General features: G+C 38.5%; 1 protein-coding gene across 9 annotated transcripts in view; it reads left to right on the forward strand.

Moving 5' to 3' along the window:
* The first annotated feature begins 3,537 nt into the window (after window positions 1-3,537).
* Window positions 3,538-18,197, forward strand: part of GBF1 (golgi brefeldin A resistant guanine nucleotide exchange factor 1) — a 99,016-nt gene continuing 84,356 nt past the window's right edge. For 8 of the 9 annotated variants that reach the window (XM_016154532.2, XM_016154535.2, XM_016154536.2 and 5 more), the window contains exons 1-4: window positions 3,538-3,792; window positions 9,211-9,260; window positions 13,120-13,237; window positions 15,311-15,377. In XM_016154532.2, coding sequence (XP_016010018.2) covers window positions 13,142-13,237; window positions 15,311-15,377 — 163 coding nt within the window. In that variant the 5' untranslated portion in view covers window positions 3,538-3,792; window positions 9,211-9,260; window positions 13,120-13,141. Of the gene's footprint in view, window positions 3,793-9,210; window positions 9,261-13,119; window positions 13,238-15,310; window positions 15,378-18,197 lie in introns of those variants that run through there. The other variant, XM_016154539.2, reaches the window with a different exon arrangement.

Genomic DNA, 18,197 nt, shown 5'->3' on the forward strand with positions numbered 1-18,197 from the left:
TCTGAAGGAACATGTGGGGTCAGGGATGCTTGGGTGCCCCTCAGGGCACAAAAGCTATCAGGCAATATGCTCCTAAGGTAAATCTGACCAGTCATGTCTCTGTTTAAAACCCTTCAATAGCTCCCGAATGCACTCAGGATAAAGACCAAGCAAGAACCCTTAACTGGCATACGAGACTTTCAGGATCTGACCCTGTCTTAATCTCTAATCTCCTACTGGTTTCCTGAACATCTCTGTCCTTTCTTCTGACAATAACAGATTTCCAGCCAGTCTTCATCTTGTCAATTCCTACGCATCCTCCTAAGCTCCACTCAGGCCTCATTTTCTCTGGAAAGCCATTTCTGAACTTCCAGGTTAGCCAGTTGTCTAGCCTCTTACTCCCACAACCCTCCTGTGCGTATTTTCTATTACCCCACCCACTATATTGAAGACATCAGCTTATATGTTTGTCCTCTGTGATGCTAAGATTTAGGAGGCCAAGTACCATGTGTTGTGTCCTCATGTTTCTGTTCCTAGGCATAATGTAGTAGCTCAGTATTGAAATCTAAGAGGGAGATGTTCTGCCTGGTACGGTGATGGAGATTAGGCAGGGCTAGAGCATTGTCATCTTCTCTTCATCTCTAACACATAACCCACTCATTCTTTTAGGCTAATTAATTTTTGGAGGTATATGGGAGTGGAGGTAGGGGAGTAGGGAGTTTTAGCTATCTAGGACCTCTCAATCTGAGATAGGCCCAGGAAACCAAATCTCAGTTTTCAAGTAAAGGTGTAAAATGGCTTAGAGGTACTGTGAAAAGAGGTGCTATGATGGTTGTACCTCTCTTTGGGTGAAAGAGGCAAGGTCCTCAGCTGGGCCTGGAGACCAGGACCCCAATGTGCAGGTGCAGGGAGCTGTTGAGGAGTTCTTCAGGTCTGATGTCTGGCAGGTCTGATGGGTTCTTCAGATTAGAGTGTCCTAGCACATGGATGATCTTTGAATATCTGCATTTTTTGATTGGTTCTTTAAAATGTCTTTAAATTAAAATTATTGGGGTGACATTGGCTAATAAAATTAAATAGGTTTCAAGTGTATAATTCAACAATATGTCGTATGTATATTGCATTGTGTATTTATCACCCAAAATTAAATTTCCTTTTGCTACTAAATATCTCACCCCCCGATACTCCTATCTACCTCTCCCTCCCTGCTTCCCTCTAGTAACCACTAATCCATTATCCATGTCCATGAATCTCTGTTTGTTTGTTATGTTTGTTACTTATAGTTTTATATCCCATATATGAGTGAAATCATGATTCTCAACTTTTTCTGTCTGACTTATTTTGCTTAACATGATAATCTCAAGATCTATGTTGTTGCAAATGGCAGTATTTCATCTTTTCATATAGCTGAGTAATATTCCATTGTATCTAGGTACTACATCTTCTTTATCCAATCATCTATTGTTAGACACTTTGGTTGTTTCCATGTCTTGGCCACTGAGAACAATGCTGCTATGAACATCAGGGCACATATATCTTTGCAGATAAATGTTTTCAAGTTTTTTTCAGTAAATACCCAGAAGAGGGATTGCTAGGTCATACGGTGACTCTATTCTTTGTGTTTTGAGCAACCTCTATACTGTTTCCAATAGTGGCTGTACCAGTTTACAATCCCACCAGCAATGTATGAGGATTTGATTTTCCCCACACCCTTTCCAACATTTGTTATTATTTGTCCTGTTGATGATAGCTATTCTAACAGGTATGAGACGATATCTCAGTGGTTTTGATTTGTATTTTCCTAATTGTGAAGATGAGCATCTTTTCATATGTCTGTTGGCCATTTGTACGTTTTCTTGGGAGAGGTGTCCGTTTGAGTCCTCTGCCCATTTTTTAATTGGCTTGTTTGCTTTTTTATTGTTAAGTTGTAGGAATTCTTTATATATTTTGGAAATTAGGCCCTTATTGGAAGCATTGTTTGTAAATATATTCTCCCATTCAGATGGTTGTCTCTTTGCCTTGTTGATGATTTCTTTTGCTGTGAAAAAGCTTAGTTTGATATAGTCCCATTTATTTATTTTTACTTTTACTTCCCTTGCCTTTGAGGTCAAATTCATAAAATCCTCCTAAATCCAAGGTCCATGAGTTTAATACCTATGTTTCTTTCTATGCAATTTATTGTTTCAGGTCTTATATTCAGAGGTCTTTGATCCATTTTGAGGTAATTTTTGTGGATGGTGGTTTTGAGACCACATTTCTATGGAGTTAGGTATGGAGCTTCCCTGGACTTGGGTCATCCATAAATGAGATGATGGAGGAGAAAGTTGGTATCTTTTTTTTACTGCCTCCCAGCCATCTCTTCAGGTTTGCAGAGACACCTGGGCTCTATGCCAGAAAATGGGCTGGGAATTTCACCAATCTGCAAGGAGAAAACCCATCCTCCTGTCCTCTTCTTATACATTTTCACTTCTAGGTAATTCTAGATATCCTCACAACCTCTATCATTGCTTGCAAGAGGAGAGACACCTGGGGGCAGGAGAGTGAAGACTAGGGTGGGCATCTAGCTCTCAGGCTCCTCGGCATTTCTAAGGCAAACAGGAAAGGCTTCAATTTCCTGTCACTGGTGATGCGGACTAGCCTGTGTGATTAGCTTCCTTCCAGGTAGGTAAAAAGTGTCCATGAGGGGCAGAGCTGAGAGTCACAGACTGATAGACTGGGGCATAAGAAGTAGTGAAGGGCACTGAAAAAGAAAGCTGAATCAGGGGTGAGGATACTCTGGTCTTTCTGCTCTGCCAATAACTAGTTATGCGAATGTGGGTCTATCTTTCCACTCTGGAACTCAGTTTCCTGCTCTGTAAAATGAAGAGATATGAATTAGAGACTCAAGGTTTCTGCCGCTTCCCATTTCTTTATTTCTGGATGATAGCAATGGGGCACAAGACACAGAAATCGAGTTGGGATGGGACAGACACATCTATGAGAAGCCAGTCAGGGCAGGCAGACGGGAGAGTCGGGGAGGGGAGCTCAGACTAGCTTGCAGGACTGCAATATACATATGCAATAAAGAAAGCCAGCTTTACAACATTAACTGCCTCGTATGGAAGTGTTCCCTTAAGAGGTACGATTTTGGACCCGCTGATTTTAATAGGGAGTGGCTGGGTTGGGACAGGGAGGAATGAGTAGAGACGCCCGCTCAGGCTCTCAAAACGGACCCCGCCTCCTCTCCAGCAAATCGTAGCTTTCCTCCCCATAATGCCCAGCAGCTACTTACAAGCCGCACTGCAACCGAACTCTAGCTAACTCCACCTCTCTAACTGCCTAGCACAATTCCTCTCTTTTTATTGGCTTTTATAACTGTCACTCAGAGAGTACTTGTATCCGTTGGTTGTCCCCTGCCTACCCTTTTCTTTCTTTTGTAATCTCGCCTCTTTAGGCACAACCCACCTCCCGGAGCCAATTCCTTTCTTCGATTGGATAGCTGGAATGTCACTTTTCACGGTGACAAGCTATGATTGGCTGTGCGCAGCAGGGCTCGCACAGTTACCAGGCAGCGGGCTAGACTGAGGCTAGTTACCACGTCAGTAAGCTGACAGGGAAGATACCGGGCACCACCGCCCGTTCTGGCCGACTCTTCCCAGCCGCTGTGCGGTCCCTGACTTCGGCCTCAATTTCCAGGACACGGGCTACTTCCCTTCTCCTATCTGCCACCAGAGCCGGGAGAGCCTCTCGGAGACGCCTACGGGGCCCTGGGTGGACATGAGCAGCGGCTGCAGGTCCTGGGACTAGGCCCCGCCATTTTGGATCCGCTGACAGGTCAGCGAAGTCTCTTCTTAGAGTTCCAGGGTTGTGAAGGCTCACCTGACATCGCAATAGGGACGAAGGGGAGGAGGGCTTTTAAGTTGTACTAGCCCGGCAGGATTAATCGCGCAGGGTCAGGAATAAGACGAGGGAGAGATTGTTATGGAAAGGAACTGGGAGGTGTGTAGAGGGCAAAGGTCAGGCCCCTGCCGCAGGAGGGGCGACTTCAGCTCTGACTTCTGATTCCTTGCAGGTGCCCTAAATCCTTCTTCCTGTGTTCCCAGACTTAACCTACCTTTCGGCTTCTCTCTTCCGGAGCTTTCTGCATTCTAAAGAGACCAGTCCTCAAAAACTGAATGCAAACCTAAAGAGCTTTGTATCTACTTTTCAGAGTTGGGTTTTAGACCTTAGATATGAAGGTCTTTCCAGATTGTGTACAGCGTCCACTTCTGTGTGACTGCCCCATTAACACAGCCAAACTGCTTCATTAATACTTGATGATGATCTAGTGCAACCTAGACTCAGGTAGTAAGGAGAGGTGAAGAATTGAGGCCAGCAGTGTGGGACCTGGGCTATTAGAAGGCTTTCCTCTTATAGGGCAGCTCAACCGACAGTCTGGGTCTGTATGTAAACATTAGACTTATCTTCTGATCCTGTTTCTTCCTTTACATAATCTGTTTTACAAATATTCTCTCTTGGTTTATGTTTTTGATTGGAATTTCCTCCCCAGGTCTTCTCTTCACATGGCCTAAGGAGATGAGGTTCAATCACAAGGAAGCCACTCTTTTGTTTTATAGTTGGCTGAGAGCAGAGAGGAATTTGAAGATTGGTGAGGATAGGTACTGTTGGTCTATTATTTTTAGTGGGTAAAAAGAGTCATGAGAGTTGTTCAGTCACTTTAAAAGTGATAGGGTCAAGGCAGCAGAGTGAATAATGGAACATAACCTCAAAGAGTAGTTTATGGCAATGTGATAAATTGCTGTATTGTAAACCTTAAAGTCTCCCAAGGGAGACTTTAGAAATGGAGAATAGTGTAGATAGAATTTTTTAATGCATAACATAGAAATTAGTATGCCTTTAATTGAGATACTCAAGGCACTCCTCTGGCTCCTGTGGAGGATACAAATGGAAAGGTATTTTGGGATTGCACTGATCAGTTTATGCACTCTTTAAAAGTAGTAGCACATATATGCTCATTGGCCTAGTTAGAGGATGTAGTAGGGATAAAGCAGCATCAACATAATTACGTAGTGAATACTCAATAAATGTTATCTGTACCTAGTGTTAGTTTTAGTATGTGATCCTAACTTGTAGCCTGGTTCTGGCCCTGGCAGTCAGGACTTTTGCAAGGTGAGGTAATAACAAGGAGAGTCAAAACTTCATTGTTAGAAGGGAAAACTTTTTAGGAGCTAGAGTGACTAAACTGCTTCTTTGTACCTAATGTCCTCTCCCCTCCTGAAATTGTGTGTGTGTGTGTGTGTGTGTGTGTGTGTGTGTGTGGTGGGGATAACATTTATTGTTTGTATTTATTGATTTAAAATAAGTGAGATGGAAATGGTAAAGGAAATTATTTGCATTATAACTTCATCCAGATTGCAGAATTTCTAAAAAAAGTAGTTGGAAGCGGCTAATTATAGGACAGTTGAGGAAGTATCCAGGTTTGATGGGCCTGTCTTGCTCATCTGGGTTGATATTTCCCAATGAGCCTTGTTGGCTGATATGGTTGGCATAATAGGCAATCTAGTCTTTGGGTAGATAGTGTGACCAATTCAGCATCTTTTCACTTGGGACTGGAGGTGACTCTTGCATCAAAGATTTTCTCTTTCTTTACTTAAAAAGTCATTTTCTAGATGGGAATAGTTCTTCCTTCAAGACTTGTATTTGAGCATCGTTTTAAAGGTGAGTGTGGACAGTATGTTCTAATCTGGACAGTGATGCTCTTTGGCACAGCGGGAACTCAGGTTGTAGACACATTTCCTCATGAGTAGCTAAGCATTAATCCCAGGTGAACTGGCAGTTCTCAGAGTTCCACTGCTATTTCACTTACCTGTGTTCCAGAAGGCAAAATGACTGTCACTTTTAGATAATAACTTCATTGATAGGGTACTTAGACTGGCTACTGTGGGCATCTAGAAGGGAAAAAGACACAGCTGCTTTTGAGGAGATACACTGTATTTATACTGTACTCATTGGAAGGATTATCCTAGCCTATGTATGCCACTTCTGTTGATTGATCATGGTCTATCCCTGTGGTTCAATGTCACAAATTAGAATGATTCTGTTGTTGGGGTAATGGTGGAGTTGAGTTGAAGAAGAAGGTGGGTTCATTTTACCCTCAGGCTATAAGAGCTATGCAAATGTAATTGGCAGCCGTTTAGCTATTATTGTTCCTCTTTTTATGTATGTCAGTATGTTCAACAATAGTTGTTTAATTAAATGAAAGTATAATAGAGCAGTGTGGGGATTTGGATCCCCAGTTATAATGAGGAAATGATCATGGAAGTAATGATTTGTTGCCATTATGTAAATAAGAGATTACAAGCTCACATGCCTGAGTATCAAGCAGGTAAATGTAAATGAGTGAAGTGAGCCAGGTGGGAATGTATTAGGTTGTAGTGGGGACTATAATGTACTAGAATGTGGGCACAGTATGCCATTTTTCCTGTTTTTCAGGAAATTCAGATCATCGTTTTAAACTGTTGGCAACTAGTTAAATTTTTTCAAAACCTTTTGCAGGTGGAACAAAATATGTCTGTGGACTGGATTCTGTCCCATGACAGTGGATGATGACCCCTGACATGCAAGATGGGCAGGCCTTATGAGAATTACTGTAGTTCTCTTTATATAATCACACAGACTGACTAACTTTATCTTTTTCCTGCTCTGCCAACTGTCACCCTTACCTAGGTTAAAAGATTAGTGAGAGAGAGAAGCCTTGTTTTGTTTTTCATCTTCAAGCTGGCATAAAGGACATTTTGAATAGCTTTGGACATATCTTCATGGCTCACCTTGCATGTAGTTCTTGGGATAGACTTAGAACTCCACAGAGGGAGGAGGTGCCATGGCAGAGCTGAGGTACACTGGTTACCTGATTATCAGGTTTGGGAGGATTTTCCAGTCGTATCCTGTCAGGGCACCAGCTTTTTTCCTAGGTTGACTTTCTCTTACCTCCACGCTTTGAGTAAATTTCTTGAGCCCGGTAAATTATTTACTGGTTCAGTAAATCTTGGTTACTTTCAATGAAGAGCAGAACTATGGTGTGTTCCTTGGCCAGCTCTGGAAACTTGTAAGCTCTTCATCTTTAATGCTCCTCTGGAATGTTTGAGAGATGGAGTGAAGATACACTTTGGAAGGACTAGTTGAGAGTTGTTCAGCTTCGTGGTACTGTCTACCCTCTCAGAAAGCCCATCAGCATTTTCTTGGTTTACAGAGCTCTGTGCTAGACACCAAAGCACCATGAAGAACAAAAAAAAATGAGTCTTTGCCTTTGGGGAATCTAATTTCTAATTGGATAAGGACAGCTTTTAAAAGCAATTAAGGAAAATAGCTTAAACAATGATGTACTAATAACAGCTATTTAGAACCAAAGAAAATAATATATACACGTATATAAAGAATCGACAATTAGATAAAGAATTATGTATTTCACTGAAAGATGTGAACAGGCATATAGCACATGAGGAAACTTCAGGAAGATTGATGTGAGAATAGAAGCATAATGATTTGGCTGGTGGGTAATGATTTGTCTATTAGGGTGGCCTTTATGGAAGGTTTGTAACTTCTGATTCAGAAACATATGGGATGCAGAAAGTAGGTTTGCTTTCCTGGTTTAGAGTCCTTATCTTCTATGAAGTCATTGTTTTCACAAGAGGTGGATGTGAGCTGCACCACTATTGAAGAGTCAGTCTTGATGTTCATCTATTTATTCATTTGTTCATTCAAAATTTATAATTTTCCTTATTATGTGTCATATTAAAAGGTGAATAAATCATGGTCTCTTCCTGAGCTGCTTATTCATGGGAGAGACAGACAAAATAATTATAAATCAGCATGAGGTGTGTTTAAATAGAGCTATATGCAGTGTTACGGGGTGACAAAAAAGAAGTGCTAATATTCTGGGGGAGTGGGTTAGCTAGGGAAGACTTCACAGAGCAGGCATTACCATAATAACAGCTAACATTTTTTGAGTTTTAATATCCCTTTATAGGCTTCTTATTGAGGCTTCACAACAAATGGATGAGGAGGTACTATCTACATTTCACAATGGAGAACTATAAACTGGGGCTCAGAAAGGCTAAGAAACAGCTAAGATCATTTAGGTAATAAGGTAGTAACAGGACTAGAGTTTGTTTCTTTGTTGAACCTGAAGCTTGTTCTGTAACCACTGTGATATTCTGACTCTCTCATTGACTTTTGGATGGAATGAGTGAGACTTTACCAAATGGACAGGAGTAGGGAAAAATATTCAAAATGGAAAGGGAACACGTGCAAGTGCATAGAAAGAGCAAAGACCGTAACTACAAAGAAGGAACTTTTGATAGTCTATTTTATACGTACAAAGAATATATATATAGCATACGTGGGGCATCAGTGACCCCCACCCAACAAAAAAGCAAAACATCACCAAAATCGAGGCCACATGTATGCTGTTTCCTGACAGTTACACCTCCCCACCCCACCAGCCACTATTCGAAATTCTTTGTGTTTCTCTGGGGGCATAGTTTCTGTGGAATTGCTGAGATATAGGATATGAAGTTCTTCAACTTTGCAAGATAATGCCAAATTATCCTAATGAGCTGTATCAGTTTACATACTCACTAGCCACTTGGTCTGCATTTTTACTAATTCTTAGTATTGTCAAATTAAAATTTTTGTGCTACTTTGGGGGCAAAGTGGTATCTTATTATAATCTTATTTTGTAATTTTCTTGATTTTTAATGAACCTAATATTTTCATATATTCATTTGCTGTTTGCATTTTCTTATTATGTGAAATGCCTATTCATGTCTCTTGCCAATTTTGGGGAAGGTTTATGTGTCTATTATAGTTTCGTAGAAGTTATTTTATATTATTCATATTGCTTCTTGATTAGTTGTGTATGTTAAAATATTTTCTCTGAGTTTGTGACTTACCTTTCCCTTCTTTTTATGGGGTATTTTGAACAAATGTCTTTAATTTTAACGTGGTTAATTTACTAATTTTATGTTATTAATTGTGTTTTATTGTTTCTTATTTAGATGCTTCTCCCCTATGTTGAGATTATAAAAATATTCTCATATATTTTGTTTGTTTTTCTCATATATTCTTAAAGTTTTTAAGTTTTGAGCTGTTTTACATTTCAGTCTTTAATCATTTGAAATAGGATTTTTGTTATTCCATGAAGTAAAGATTCAATTTATTGTTTCTGTTTCTCCTGCTTTTGTTTACATCTAGAGGGAGTGGCCAGTCGATAAAGTGACTCCTCCTCTTTGGATCCTCTTGGGGTAAGTAATTAGGATGCTGCAAAGCACCAAGGGAATGCTGTGGTCCCAGCTTTAAACAGATAGGCTTTCAAAGGACATATGTTACTAAGAATCTTTGGGCCAGTGGCTTATCTGGCTGGGGATGTCGATTGGTATATATTTAGTTGTTCATTCTCATGTTATTTCTGATACAAAATAAACCTTAAATTCTTTTCTACCATACTTATGTAAGGTCTCCATAGGCCTTTGTGACCTTGTGACAAGGGTTTTAAGCTATAGGCTGCCAGACAGCAAGTCATTCATCTGGGCTTCCCATTTGGAGTTGAAGGACAGATTCCCTTGGGAGATTTCTTGGGTGAGGAGACACATGCTTAAGAGGCCTGGAGGTAGATTAGGCGACTCTGCATAGTCCTTCAAAATAATTCTTCTTCATTCTCTAGATGTTTCTTTTTTACTAAGAAGCTTAAGACAATGATTTTTTTCCTTAGATCTTTGCCACCTTAGAAAGTTGTTAGCTTTTGGTGCCTGTTAAATTTTGATAAAATTAGGTTGATTACTTCAGTTGGAATCCAAGTTCAAAATTTATCTCCTCCAGTAAGCTTTCCAAATAGTTATCAGTCCCACTGGCATTTTTGTTTGCAATTTACAGTATAGTGTTATTGTTTACTTGTTGTTGTTATTTTCAGTATGGGTGTTTTCTCTCCTTCTCTTAGTAATCTGAAAGAGAAATTATTCTTGTTTTATAGTTCTCCTGTTAGGCTCCCCAAAATATTTTTATAATAGTAAGTATTCAGAATATATACTGAATAATAACCTTATATTGAAGGCCTTCCATGATATGCTGCCCAAATGCTTTTCTAGGTTTACCTCCAATTATTTCCCTAGGAATAATGTTCCAGCCAGTCTGGAATAATCATAATGCCCTAAATACTCACCGAATTTACCTACCTATAATCCTTTACTCATGGCGTTATCCTTATATATTTGACTGTTTGAACCCTATCTTTCAGTTGCTTTTCTAGGGCTTCTGCCAGAAATAATTTTCTTTGCTTCACAGCGGTGACATTGTGTATCATTCATATTTTGGAGGCATTACATAGGTTTGTGTGTATATGTATGTGTTTTACCTAATCTACTAGATCAGGGGTCCCTAGTCCCCGGTCCACAGACTGGTACCTATCCATGGCCTGTTAGGAACCAGGCCACACAGTAGGAGATGAGCTGTGTTCCAGCAAGTGGAGCTTTATCTGTATTTACAGCTGCTCCCCAGTACTGTCATCACTACCTCGTCTCTACCTCAGGTCATCAGGCATTAGATTCTCATAGGAGCGCTGGTTCCTCACGCCAAAAAGGTTGGGGACTGCTATTAACTAGATTATAAACTTTTTGTGGGTTGGTCACAATACAGGGATAATTCTGTATGACCGTGCCTAATATTTTGCTTAGTATATGCTAAGGAATGTCTGTTGACTGAAATAAATGCTTGTTAGTTAATTAACTTTGCTGTTCTTAAGCATTTATACAAAGAATAATATAGCTATTCTAAAGAGCCTACTCTTTTTTTAAAGATCAGTAAAGATTTAAAAATAGATAATAGGTAATATATGTATATGACACAAAATTCAAAAGGTACAGAAGAATATACGGAGAAAAGTCTTCCTCTCACCTCTGCTCCTTAGTTCCTTTCCCTGGAAATAACCTCTGTTAGCAGTTTCTCAAAAATCCTTCCAGAGATAAAGAGCATACTCATCTTGCCTAAATAATTTAAGGATGAAGGGATACTAACATTTTATCTTTTTTCTACTGATATTTTAAATTATTTTCTAATTCATTTATCTTCTAGTTTTTGGTTTTCATCCTCCTATGAGAGAACGTTGTTGTATGTTCTCATCATTGAATCTTCTCAGGAGAGGATATTGTTGCGTACCTCGACCATTTGGAAAGCAGAAGGTCTTCTGAGATCAACCTAGTTATTTTTTTCTTTTGGTTATTTTGTCTTATGTTGGATTCCCTTGTGGATTGGGGAAGGTGTCATGGGCCTGGACAAAATTCGTACCAGCTCTTTTTTTCTTTTCATAGTGGTTTTCATACTTCTCACTTTCTGGGGGCCCTGTCTTGTGCAAAATATGCAAATAGAGCTACTTGTAGAATTCATTTTCTTCCTCTATATCTCTGGCTCAGTTTTCTTTTAGATCCCACTAAACTCTATAAATGCCTCATGGGCAGAAATGTGTAGTAATACATTCTTCTTGTAAAAAATGAAAACATAGATAAGGCTGAAGTAGCCTTAGATTATACCCCAGTTTTGCAATAACTTCTTTTCGAGTTTGGGGTATATCTGCCCAGACCTTTTATTCTGTGTTTATATATCTCTCTATATACCTGTATAAAATATATTAAGTATACTTAACAATGTGAATGAGTCACAAACATAATATTTCAAGGGAAAAGTGTAAATTTCAGAATACGTGCAATATGATATAAGTATATAAAATATAAATATATGCAGAATAATACTATATATTTTTAAGATACATATCAATGAAGTAGAAGTATAAAACAACATAAAAGTTTAATAAACAGATTTAGAATAGTAGGGAGGACACACACAGAGACTCAGTTGTACTATTTTTAATCTGGATATTGACCATTATATTACTCTTTATATCTTGCCGTGTGTTAAATATTGCATATATTGTGAAACAGAAATCTAGTGTTTTGTGTAAGATGTGTTGGTTTTACATAAATGGTAATATACAGTCATGTGCTACAGTTTTATTCCACTATATGTCTGAGGGCTCTTTCCATGTCTTACTTGCTTTGTATCTTTAGCACTCTGAAAGATGCCTTATGCATAGGAGGTACTTAATAAGTATATATTTCTGGAATTCCTTCTCCCTTATACTGATAGCCTTATTGTTTTAACTTTCTTTGAGCCCAATCTAAATGTTTGTCTAACTGTATACTTCCCCTTTTTTCCTTTCTGCTTTAAAAAAAAAAAAAATTGTCTTTCTGAGGAGGGTTTCTAAATAATGGGAAATGGTAAGGTTGGTTTTATATGGTCCTAGGGTTTTCTCTATTCCAGGAAGGAATTTTGCTTTTTTACATGTTCACCTGGGGAAATAATTAAATATCTTTTCTAAGTGCTGTTTGCTATTCTAGGCAGCAAAGAAAATGGTAAAGCGGTAGTTAAGTTGGGAGCACTTAAAATACTAAAATAGTATTTCAGCTTCATTTCAGAGATTTGTATAGAAACAGCTTTACAAAGAGTCTACCTTTCAGTCTGCTTATTAGAGATTTCCTGCTATAAGAAAGTGAACTTGATTTTTCAAAATGTTTCAAAGGTTGTATCATTGCTACTACTGTCCTGTTTTCTAGAGCTGGCTTGGCGGAATGGATGTAGTATATAAGTTGACATTATAACTGTGGTTCCAAACCAAGTCTGTTTTGCTGATAGCCTTCATTCTTTTCTTTTAACTTGAACTTTCATTATTATTTTATTGAATGGATAAAAAAGAACAAAGTGAAAATCTGAAATATATCTTTAACGAAATAGCACACAGATATATCTGCATACCTAGAGGCCTCATAGAAATGTTTGGAAACAATTGACTTTGAAGAATTTGACAGGCTTGCTAGAGATTGTCGAGGTACTTTTGAGAAATTTTCTGGATTGATGTTTTTTTGAGTTTTATCTTGAACTTCAAGAGAGAACCAGGTAGTTGGATTCATAACATCAGATGGATTTTATCTCATTTTAGTATTAAAGGTGGGAAATCTTGGTACTGAAAAGTTAAATCACAATTCTAGCCTTATCAGGTACTGATTTAAGCATGGGTATGCTCTGGGTAACCAAATATTAACTAGACTTTTTTCTTAGCTGTTTTGGTAGGTTTGCCAGGATGGTGGATAAGAATATTTACATCATTCAAGGGGAGATTAACATCGTGGTTGGGGCCATCAAACGAAATGCCCGATGGAGCACTCATACTCCACTGGTAAGTGGGGAATGGGCAGATAGCTTGGTCACTGATTCGTTGTAGGGGACTTGGCGCATAGTTAAGAGAGTAATCAATTTCTCAGTAATAATGAGAAAGCAGAATTCATAATTGTTTTTTGATATCAAGGACCTTTTATTCCAACCAGCACCAAATTTACAGGCTGTCTTTTTTCTCTGGGACCCAAAAGTAGTATCATTTCTCTTCTAACTGTTTTTGTAAACAAGTTAATATGTGGGATCTCTTTAAAATGCCAAATAAACCTAAAAGCAACAAATGAACAGAACAAACAAACAGACTCATGGACATGGACAATGAACTAGTGGTTACCAGAGGGTAGGGGGGAAGGAAAAGGGGAGAGGTAGATGAGGAAAAAAATTAAAATCATTTCTTCAATTAAAAAAATAAATTAAAAATAAAATGCCAAAATATGTCAGTTTCCTTCTAATTTCTTAGGACTATCAAATTTCTTTAAATCAGTTTAATTATTGATACATAGAGTACGGGTTAGTGATGGTACTCCTTGGAAGTTCAGCAAGCTTCTTTACATAGAGCAGGCCATATCTTCCCAATCAGATGAGTAAGAAACTTACCTTTTGTAAAACTGGCTTTCTTTATTACATATATATATTCAAGGATATTTTTTGTACAGTTGTATAAAATTTTGGCACAGTTGTAAAACAAATTTAGACATTTCCAACTTGGCACTCGGAAATTTCTCATGTTCATTTATAAAAATAGATTGTTTTAGAATTAAGAATAGAGTCAGGAATTTCTCTGAAATGAATATGTGTGATTATATAATGAGTATGAAGAAGAGAGAGAGTAATACACATGTCTTAGTCTGTTTGGGATGCTTTAACAAAGTACCACAAACTGGGTAGCTGATAAACAACAGAAATTTATTTCTCACAGTTCTGGAGCCTGGAAGTGCAAGATCAGGATGCCAGTATAGTTGGGTGAGGGCCCTCTTTTGGGTCTCAGACTTCTCATTGTACCCTCTCATTGTGGAAGGCATAAGGGAGCCCTCTTGGGCCTTTTTTTTTATAGGGCCTTTTTTATTCCATTTATAATGGCTCTGTCCTCATGACCTAATTACCCACTTTCTAAAGGCCCTGCCTCCTAATACCATCACAGTGGGCATGAGGATTTTAACATATAAGTTTTGAGGGGATGCAAACATTCAGACCATAGCACATATAAAGGACCTGATAATCTATGGTAGCTTGAGTACTATAGTCATGGTATAAATTAATACTTTAGGATTTACTATTTTAGGTAAGCCCAGAGGACCTCTATGAATTAAGTGATTAAGAAACTGGAAAAATGAACCATACCTTTCTTTTCCTTAGAAGAAAAACTTACTGAGTTTTCTGATTGGATTCAGAAAAAGAGCCCTAGATCTGTCCTATATTTCCTTTTTCCTCTTTGTCTGATAGTGACTTTTTAAAATTATTTATTTTTAATTAATTATTTTAATTGCAGAAATGATTTAAATATTTTCCCCCCATCTACTTCTCCTTTCCCTCCTCCCCCCTACTTTCTGGTAACCACTAGTCCATTGTCCATGTCCATGAGTCTCTGTCCTGTTCATTTGTTGCTTTTAGGTTTATATCCCACATATAAGTGATATGTGATTTTCAACTTTTTCTGTCTGGCTTATTTCACTTAGTATGATTATTTCAGTGTCCATCCATGTTGTTGCAAATGGTAGTATTTCATCTCTTATGACTGAGTAATCCATTGCATATATGTACTACAGCTTCTTTAGCCAGTCATCTATTGTAGAACACTTCAGTTGCTTCCATGTCCTGGTCACTGTGAATAATGCTGCTATGAACATCTGTACAAATATCTTTTTGGTTATGAGTTTTCAAGTCTTTGGGGTAAATACCCAGTAGAGAGATTGCTGGATCATATAGTAGATCTATTCTTAGTTTTTTTGAGGAACCTCCATACTGTTTTCCATAGTGGCTATACCACCAGCAGTGTATGAGGGTTCCTATTTCTCCGCATCCTCTCTGGCATTTGTTATTACTTAGTGACTTTATTTATTTATTTTTAAACCTACAGGATGAAGAACGGGATCCTCTGTTGCATAGTTTCAGTCATCTAAAGGAGGTTTTAAACAACATAACAGGTAAGTCTCCACATCTAGGTAGGATTACCTATCTTGGTTAAAAAAATGTGTTCGATTTATTGCAGGGATGGACAGACTTTTTCTGTAAATATTTTAGGCTTTGTGGGCCATAGCAACCGTGGAACTACTCAACTCTGCCAGTGTATTTCAAAAGCAGACTTAGGTAATACTTAAATGAATGAATGATAAATCAAATTTTCTTTAAACAGGCTACAAGCCAGGTTTAGCCCAGAGATGTAGTTTGCCCCTGGTTTATTGTGTTGCTGATCCATTTCCTAAAGTTCCTGGTAGGGCATCCCACTTCAGAGGGGAATCAGCATTCTTACAGTTATACGCTTCCTTCATTGTTTGAATGATAAGTACGTTATTTTTGGCTATTTTTTGGTTTGCCTGTGTTTTAACTTTCTTTGTCTACCTCATGCATACTGTGAGGTAGGAAATTGGTAGCACAAATAAGGTTTTAGCATTTGCAACAAAACTCTTCTCTTATAGAAAGTTGTTATTCCTTTTAGGGCCTTAGTTCTCTGTAATGCAGATCTTTCCATCTTCATGTGTTCCCCAGAATCTTTTTTCCCATTTTTATCACCGTGTTTCCCTAATCATAATAAGCTTATGTAATATTTTTATGTTTAGAATTTTCAAAGCCACTTTTATGTATATTATCTTATTGAATTTTTACACAACACTGTAAGGGAGGTATGATGAATATTGTCCCCTTTTTATGAATGAAATTGAAGCTCAGAGACATTTTAAGTAATTTAGCTGAGGTCATACTGATTCCAAGAGGTGGAGTCAAAACTAGAATTCTGCCCCCTGATGCCTCGTTTGTGGCCTGTTCTGTATTGCTTCTGTTCTTAACAATTAGAGGAGAATGTACACAGGAAGTGCCTTATGTATGGATATATACACACTTGTTGGGAGTGGGGAGGTGCGTCTCAACACCTGTGGGTTTTTTAAGGGGGAGATACAGACTGAAAGGGAAAGCCTCAGAGCTGTGTTACTCTGTTGACTGTAAAGGACTTCTGTAATGTGTGTCTCTAGAATAATTTTAGCTCATAGCATACATAAGACCACGATCGAAATAGTTTTAAGGCTTATGCAAATTAAATAACAATAAACAAACAAATTTCCTCCATTCATGAGGAGTGCAGGAGAGTATCTGAAGAAAAATTTCTTTTTTCTTTCCTAAACATGGGCTGAAATTATCTAAGGATTCCCTACATGTTTTCTTTAAAGGAGCAAATTTACCTTATTGAAAAGCATTGGAAATGTTAGCCAAGAAGGATCAAGTATAGAGGAGGTGGTTGTTAGCTAGTTAGTAGGGTGAATGCTGGAGCTAGGTTTATGGTCTGTATCATAAGTAACTTGGCTGCTTGAGAAAGAATTACCTACTTTCAAAGATTTTTTTTTAACTTCACAAATAAAGCTGCAATATCCCAATAAGAAAGAAAACGTAGTGAGTAGATATTTACAACTCTTTTTGGTGGGTCAGAGTTCAGAGTACTATCTTTCTAAGAGATGTTAAGAGGATTAAATAATATATTTGGAAACATTTGGCAATCATTTAATACACAGTTTGGGATTGTCGTAAGTGGTTAGGAACACTTTAAAAATAGCTGAGATCAGACTGGAGTAGACTTGTAGGCCTTTTGGATACTCTGCAGACATTGAGGAGCAGAGACGGCGCTGCTATCCTGATAGAGCCACATTTCATGCTTGCCATCCAGTCCATATCCCACACTTGTTTTCTCCATCGCGACATATCCTGAGACTTCAGCTCAGAGATCATATCTCCGGCGAGTAGTGTAGTCCAGGACTTAGGGTCTCTAGACCATGTAAGAGCTACCAAGGTTGAGTCTGCTGCCTAATTTTCTTACATCCTTGGGTTAGGAATCCAGATTGTCTGCTGCTTGAAACTAATAAAACCAGAATGTGCTGAGGGGCCAGTTCTTTCACTGGTAGTAGGAACATACCTAGGTGTTGCCCAGCTTTCCTCTAGAGGAAAGTGCTAATATTTTCTAGGGGCCAAGAGCTGTGGCAAATGTTGAAATTGTGCCCACCAAGGTTACCCCATTGATTTGGGGTTTTAGGATATTACCTGCCTGAGAAAATGACTGTGGAGAAAATGACCAAAATAGAGCATTTCATAGTCTTCTGATTGGTTCTGACCCCCCTATACAGTGTTGGCTTCCAGGAACAGGTTTATGGGTCAGCTGCCCCTGTGGTCCTGGACGCTGCAATCCATGACCAATTTCTTGTTTCTTTTACTGAAACAAACAGATTTTTCTGATTGGCAGTGTCAGGAGGACTGCTTTCTTGGAAGCCTGTTAATGGTAGGAGGCTGGGAAACGGCTTTGAACTTGTAGAGAGAAACTGAAGGGACTGCCTTTGCTATGTTACTGGGAATGGTGTACCACTTAGATTGGAGGAGGTATGGCAGGAATTCTAGTACTTCCACTGAGTTTAACTCATGAAACTAACTTGGGCCTGCTCTCTTTTCACAAAGGCTTTTATTTGTATTTTTCTAGGCTATCTGCTAGCTTAGTTGGTTAAAAATATCACTGTTGGAAATGGTTGGTTCATTGGACATTGTCAGTAAACTGAAATGATTTTTTTTCTTGTAAATAGAGGGTCATTTAAGTACTTAATCACTACCTACTCCTCTAGGAATATTATCTGAGTGTCGTGAAGGAAATAAGTCCCTTGTCTCTAGTAAGATTGGCTAAGTTCATACTTGTTATTCTTATAGATATATATCTCTGGACCACATTTACAGTCAGTATTGGCCCAAACCGCATGACAGCTTTTTGCTCTGTAGAG

This window comes from Rousettus aegyptiacus, unplaced genomic scaffold (genome assembly GCF_014176215.1).
Source record: "Rousettus aegyptiacus isolate mRouAeg1 unplaced genomic scaffold, mRouAeg1.p scaffold_m13_p_6, whole genome shotgun sequence".
Lineage (NCBI taxonomy): Eukaryota > Metazoa > Chordata > Mammalia > Chiroptera > Pteropodidae > Rousettus > Rousettus aegyptiacus.